The 6,771-nt window shown below is 43.2% G+C and overlaps 1 protein-coding gene across 1 annotated transcript in view; it reads left to right on the top strand.

The window, feature by feature from the left end:
* The window catches only part of LOC104546502 (neogenin-like), a 21,383-nt gene that overhangs the window by 7,870 nt on the left and 6,742 nt on the right, over nucleotides 1-6,771 (top strand). Inside the window, exons 5-8 of the mRNA XM_010191907.1 lie at nucleotides 135-203; nucleotides 1,040-1,187; nucleotides 2,864-3,102; nucleotides 3,808-3,900. Of these exons, the coding sequence (XP_010190209.1) occupies nucleotides 135-203; nucleotides 1,040-1,187; nucleotides 2,864-3,102; nucleotides 3,808-3,900 (549 nt within the window). The remainder of the gene's footprint in view (nucleotides 1-134; nucleotides 204-1,039; nucleotides 1,188-2,863; nucleotides 3,103-3,807; nucleotides 3,901-6,771) is intronic.

Below are 6,771 nucleotides of genomic sequence, written 5' to 3'. Positions count from 1 at the left end.
GTAGGGAAAAATAAAATGCTCACAGTGGTTCAGAGAAGTTTGGAAAGAGCTACCTTAGAAATGCTGAAGTGTGTGTTCCTGTGTGTGTGTGTCTATGGATGTACATAAAATGACCACATATTCGACCTTTTCAGCTTTGGGATCTGCAGGGAAGGGAAGCCGCCCAGTGGACATAGGACCCGATTACAAACCACCCCTTGGTGGTAAGTTGTGTTATAAAGCTTGCTTTTCCATTTAAATGCACTTTCTTGTAGTGTTTTGCCAAGTGATGCTGTATCCTACTGAAAATACTGGTTACATCTGTCCCAGTAACTTACTCTCTTTAAGGTGATAGTTGTTCCCACTCAAGAACTTGTGTCGTACTTCTGTCATAGTGTTCTTGGGTACTGTGTGGGGTACATGGAAAAATATCATCACATGCATTTACATTTCAGTCTTGATAAGCAGATCTTGTTCCTGGTTTAGTTTTAAATGGCTGCTGTAGTGCACAAGTGTAAAATTAATTCAGTAAGAACATATTAGGAAGAAAAAAAACCCAAACAACTCCTTCTCCTTATTAGCACTGTGCGTTGTGGAAGCCTTGCCCTAAGGTAACACTCATTAGTGTTAAATAAAATGTGATTTTTCTGAGCAAAGTGACTGCTGTAGAATAGTGATCCCCACTCCCAGGATGATTGGGTTCAGGGGGATGCCTGCAGTGCTGGAAGTTTAGCAAGGTCCCAGGTTAAGTCTCCTTAGACTCCAAACTGTGAATTGTTTTATGATAACTATTTGAGTAGGGTGAACATAAATTTTTATAGGCTGTTATTTGGAGGTGGGTCTACAAAGCACCTTATAGATTTAATAATTGTACAGAAACACAGTTGGCAAATGACAAAAAATTAAGGAAGCACTTCACTTGAAATCCTAGAGACAAACCATCCTCCTCATTCTGCTAATGTGTGGGATTCTGGCAGGCTTTGGTGGGCACTGCTTGCTTTTGCTGGGGATGTTTTCTAACTAATAAATGACCCCTTTCTCCCATCTCACACTCTCACAGGCAGTAACAGTCCCCATGGAAGTCCTACTTCCCCATTGGACAGCAACATGCTCCTCGTCATCATCGTGTCTGTTGGAGTGATCACCATCGTGATAGTGGTGATAGTCGCTGTCTTCTGCACTCGCCGTACAACTTCTCACCAAAAGAAGTAAGATGTTGGGGTGAATTCTTGTGTCCAGAGGTTGACATGCATTGATACAGCTGAGTTATCCTGTGGATGATGATGATGATGTTCTGGTTTTCCCAATCGGTGTCTGAGTTTACAAACCATCAAGAGTTTACAGGCAAACTAGGGCAGTGCTTTCATGTGTACCCGCACTGGCCTCCCTGTGAGGAGAAATTACTGTTTAAAATATTGTTTCCAAAGTTGAGGCAATTCATCTGGTGAGAGCTATGAGAGCTCGGGCAGATTCTCACTTCTGATCCTAGTGTGTACTCTGCTGTGTGGAGTAGGTTTACAAGCTGTGCATGATAATAGCCATGTTGTAGGTAGGTTACTGGAGCAGAATCTGAATCTGGACTCCTTAGAAAAGTGTACCAAAGTCCTAAATATAGGTGTGCATCTGAATTAAGATGACAGCAGCAGTGCACCTGTCTACAGGCTCCTGAAGGATGTTTCTGCATGTTCTTTGAAAGAGCTGGACAGAACTGAAAGCTTTTTTCCTAAGTTTGAAAAGACTGCAGTGCAAAATAGAGTTTTAAGAAAGTCATTAAAAGTCAGGCTTAGAAGATAATCTCTACTTGCTTTGCTGAAGCCAACTCATCCTGCAAAAACACAAGTTCTTTAGGAGAGGAGAGCGAGGATGTACGAGTGATGCTCTAACAACTGGGGGATAGGCTTGGGAGAGGGCGAAATTCCTGGGCCTGTGCCCAAGAGACGTATTTTATTTCCAAAGAGCAGAAGTAACCCTGTGAAGCCTTTGTTTTCCCAGTTTCTGAATGCCACCTCTCATACGTGCAGTGAGTAACCTTCTGAGCTGAACTCGTCCAGCTACAGTGTTCAGGGCAGGGTGCTGGCAGCATGGCTGGCTGTGTGCCTCCTCCATGAGAGGCTCCATTTATTGAGATTTTCAAAATTTACTTAGTCCTACCTTAGGCAGTTCTAGCAAGTGTGCTACCCAGAAGGGGGGACGCCTTCCTCCATTACTGCCAGGGTCCAAAGTGAAAAATCACAGAATCATTGCTTGGAAAAGACCTTTAAGATCATAGAGTCCAGCCCTAAGTCCACCCCACTAGACCATGTTCCTAAGGAGCATATGTGCATTTTACTTTTCCAAAATCCTGTCATGTCCAATGTCCTCCCTCTTTGCCTCTGCTATTCAACAGCCATGAAAAAGTGCATTAGTTAGATGTGCCTGACCTGAGGAGCTGTAAAATGAATGTTTGTGTCATTAGTCTGTAGAGTTAATGGGGCTATTGGGATAATTGGCTACTTGCACGCTCCTGCTACAGCTACGGTTTGAGGTTGTTTGTAAGCCCGGGAGTACAGACACAGCATGACATATGTATGCTTCATGTTTAGAATATTCTGTTAATGACCATAAGTGCTGGAAACTTAATTTTTGTTAATGAAAGCTCAGACTGTAGAGCACAGTTCTTCAGCATGAAGTAGCATTTGAGCCAAATTTCATGGCATCTGAGCTGCAGAATATGCTTTAGGGTGTCAGATGTGCTTATATGTACAATTCAAAGCCTCCTGCCCAGTGGGTAGGTTTTGCTCAGCTGGATACAAGATCTGAAGGAAATCTCAGTCAAAATTTGCCTTTTTCAACCAGTGAAAGGCAGCATACATCTAAGAACACTTCGTTTGTTTTCCTTCCCAAGGAAACGAGCTGCCTGCAAATCAGTGAATGGGTCCCACAAGTACAAAGGGAACTCCAAAGATGTCAAACCTCCCGACCTTTGGATCCATCATGAAAGACTGGAGCTAAAACCCATTGATAAATCTCCAGATCCCAATCCAATCATGACGGACACCCCAATCCCTCGCAACTCCCAAGACATCACACCAGTTGATAATTCCATGGACAGCAATATCCATCAAAGGCGAAATTCCTACAGAGGTGAGCGATCAACAAATACTCTGACTGGGATGTTTAAAGTTAAATACATTTTACAGTGTCTGGTGAAATCACTTTATCGACACAGTATTCAGTTACCCTTACCTCTTTTGTGTTTTTATTTTCCAAGTAGTGAATTGGTTTTGTGCCTAGTTGATAAGATTTTCTGAAAAGGATGGATCACATGTTTTAGTGAGAAAATTGCATGCCCAAGAGTTAAACGATGAATTTCCCTTTGTAAATACTGATTAGTAATCAGAAGATCATCTACCAGGTGTTTTATTTTAAGCTGTTGCAAGACGTGTGTGACATATTTTCAGCAGTCAAACACACAATCAGGTTTTGGTGCTTTACAGCTCGACTTTTGAGGTGTGGGTGAGTTTTCAGTTGACAAGTGGTTAACTGGTTCATCCTGCACGTCTTACCCGTGTGTGTGACTCCGTACTGCCACTCATTGCCCAGAGCTGCACTGCCAGAGGTTTGTGTTGGCATTATGGCCTGGAGAGGTTCTCCACTGCCCAATAATCTACACCCTAACTGTCCTCTTTTTGCACCTTCTAACGAAGGATGAAGGAGCTAGTTTTGTCACTTATGAGTCACACAACTGCTTACTGCCCAGAAATAAAGAGAGGAGGATTGAAATCATCTGGTATGGCATCACAGAAATCTCACTGCGATGGTAAATAACCTTCAGTATTCTTCCTTCAGGGCACGAGTCAGAGGATAGCATGTCCACACTGGCAGGAAGAAGGGGGATGAGGCCCAAGATGATGATGCCTTTCGATTCTCAACCACCTCAACGTAAGTCAACAGCCCACCTGCCAGCTGACTTGAAACTGGGAGCACCCAAACAAGCCGTTTGGCACTTGCACTCACGCACTGCCTCCCTACTTAGTAATTCTGTCATATCCATGGTGGAAACAGTTTAAAGAAGGCACCCCGAATCCCTTACTGTGAAGGCAGAGCTAGATCAAGGTAAAAGGAACCACTGAACAGCTGTATTTGAGCAAGCAGGAGGCATGCTGTGAAAGTGGGGAAGAGTTTGGTACATGTCCAACTGTCTGTCCCAGCTTCCAGCAGTGGCAACTGCAAGTACTTTTTAGGGAGAGCTATGGGCCTGACTGCTTTCTAATAGTCCATTCCCTTTGCGCTCTGCCAATATCCAGCTGTCAGGCGGGAATTGTAGAGTTGGTAAATCTGTCAGGTTCTCTTCCACTCTTCGTTTTTTCCTCCTCAGACCAGTCAGGGCCTTCTTAGCCTCTCCTCATGAGGCAGCTGCTCCATCCTCTTTATCGCTTCAGTCGCCATTCTCAGAACCCGCTCTGACTTCACTACACACTTACATAGCACCTCCAGGGTCTCACAGAGCAGAAAACAGTGTCCCTTGCCTTGTCCTCAGTACCTTCCTTGCTTGACTGATGTACTGCATTCTGTTGGCTTTTTTGGCTGCCATCGCATACTGAGCTAATGATACTGGAGATCTGTCAACCGTATCTGCAGAAACTCCTTGCTGAGCTGTAACTGCCAGCTCTGAGTGCAGCATCATTTAAGTACTGTTCGGGTTATTTTTCGCTCAGTGTAGGACCACTGTAATAGCTATTTAGCCACGATAAAGTTTACTTGCCATCTCTTCGCCTGCTCACTCGGTCTTGCGAGGTCCTTCTGGGGTTTCTTGCCATCAAAATAGCATTTGACTACCCCAAGTATAATTTCCAAACTTGAAGATTTCTCTGGCAGCTTCCATGTCTGGGTCACTGTGAAAGATAATTGATTGAAACTAAGCCCTGCACTGATACCTGAGGAATCTCCTGCTCACTCTCCTCTGTCTTGAAAATTGATCATCAAGCCCTTCTGTTTGCTGCTTCCTGTAACCACCTTTCAGTCCATCAAAGAGCTTTCCCTCCAACAGCAGCTTAGTATTTTATACTTACAAATTTTGATGGGGGCTAAGGTTTTGAGAGTCTGGCAGAGCAGACTCTTGAACAGAGAGACTGCCTGGTTTGTTATTTCTTATCTGTGTGTTCTCCTATCAGTTAATGAAGATTTGAGCAAAAGGGCTGAATTGCATTTTTGTTAAGGCAGTAGAAATACATTTTAGTTATTGTTAGGGAACATTTTAAGAATTAAATGATCTCTCTAGTTTTCAAGTGATGACTCTAGGATGGAAAGGGACTTGGCTACACCTCTGAACAGCTAGACTGAGACCCTGACTTGGGAACACAAGTACAAAAGTTAACAAGCAATGACAGAACCATAAGGCAAAATCACTCAGTGCTTAGCACAATGTCCGTGTTCAACCCTGTAGCCAGGTCATGGCTACCACAAGCTCTTGTGTTTTATGGAATGACTTCGGGCCAGCCTGTTCTGTTTCCATTTTCTAACTTTTTGCTTTATTTCCCTGAAGTGAGTGCTTGGTTTTCTTGGCCTCTACATGCTTTTGTAGGTGTTCTGATGACCTGATCAGCCCATTTTGTGAATTTTTGACTGTTTCCTTGTTTTACAACCTTTTTACAAGAGTAGCATCTTTTTTTCCTTGGTTTTAAAATAAATAGTCTGCTCCTAGTTTTCTCCCAATTTTATATGTATGAGGATGGAGTGGAGGATGCCATTTTACACTAATGATCTTTGATTAATGTTTAAAAGCTTGTCTGCTGTCAAATAGGAGTGTCTAACAAGGGACACCGCAGCTATTGGATTCTGATGATTTCCTGTCCCATGCCAGCTGCTGGAACATGATGAATTCTGACTTGTGTGACCCCGTAACAAATTCAGACTGCAATAAGTCTTACCTTGCACTCTTCTCAGTGGTTTTTCTCTAAATGGGATGCAGCATTGGATACACACGTGGCATAAGATAAACTCGTACAGGAGCCCATGTGTGCTGAGTGCTCCACAGAAGTGGTGGAGCGAAGTACCCCTCATGCTGTGTAACTTCAGTGAGAAAGATACTCAGCAACTTCTATGATCAGTCCCATAGTGGATGAAAAGATTTACAGCTGACCCGAGTGGTACATAACAGTGGTGGTTTGTATTTTAGGGAGGTAGTATATTCCAGACCTACCTTTTGATGGTATTCAAGCTGATGCGATTATGCTGGCAGATACAGTTTTGGATATGATTTTCCCTTGCGGCACTAAACCCAGCTTTGACATCCCTTTTTGATACCGGTCCTGCTGTTTTTACTTGAAAAACGTATCTTTTTCAACCCCTCTTTATTAGGTATTGCCTTGCCCAGAAAGAACGAAGCAGACACAGGCACAGCTGTCCGTGTGACAGGTTAGCACGATGCACTGAATGTCAGGAAGGATATGTAAGGTCTTCTGGTGCCTTAGGGCTTGAAATTGTTTTTGTGACTTTGTTTGACTCTTTATGGTGTTTGCAAAAGCTCTAAGGGCTTCCAGCTGTACAATTCTACTTTATAGTAACTGGAAACTTTAATGTAATGTCTTTAGATACCTTTTTGCAGAAGCTACACAGAAAACTGACACCGGTATGTGAGGCTCTTTCTCAGCGAGGAACACAGAAGGCAGGGTGATTCAGTGTGTTTAAGTCTGTACCTCCAGATACCTTCCTACTGTTGGCTTTTTTTTCCCCCTGCTGTAGCATTCAAATCTAGTTACTTACCTTTTACATACTAAATTACCTAAATTGTTGTTTTAGTATAATGTACAG

This window comes from Mesitornis unicolor, unplaced genomic scaffold (assembly GCF_000695765.1).
Source record: "Mesitornis unicolor isolate BGI_N332 unplaced genomic scaffold, ASM69576v1 scaffold20219, whole genome shotgun sequence".
In the NCBI taxonomy this organism is placed as follows: domain Eukaryota; kingdom Metazoa; phylum Chordata; class Aves; order Mesitornithiformes; family Mesitornithidae; genus Mesitornis; species Mesitornis unicolor.
The sequence above is the reverse complement of the archived record's forward strand: the minus strand, read 5'-3'. Positions and strand labels throughout refer to the sequence as shown.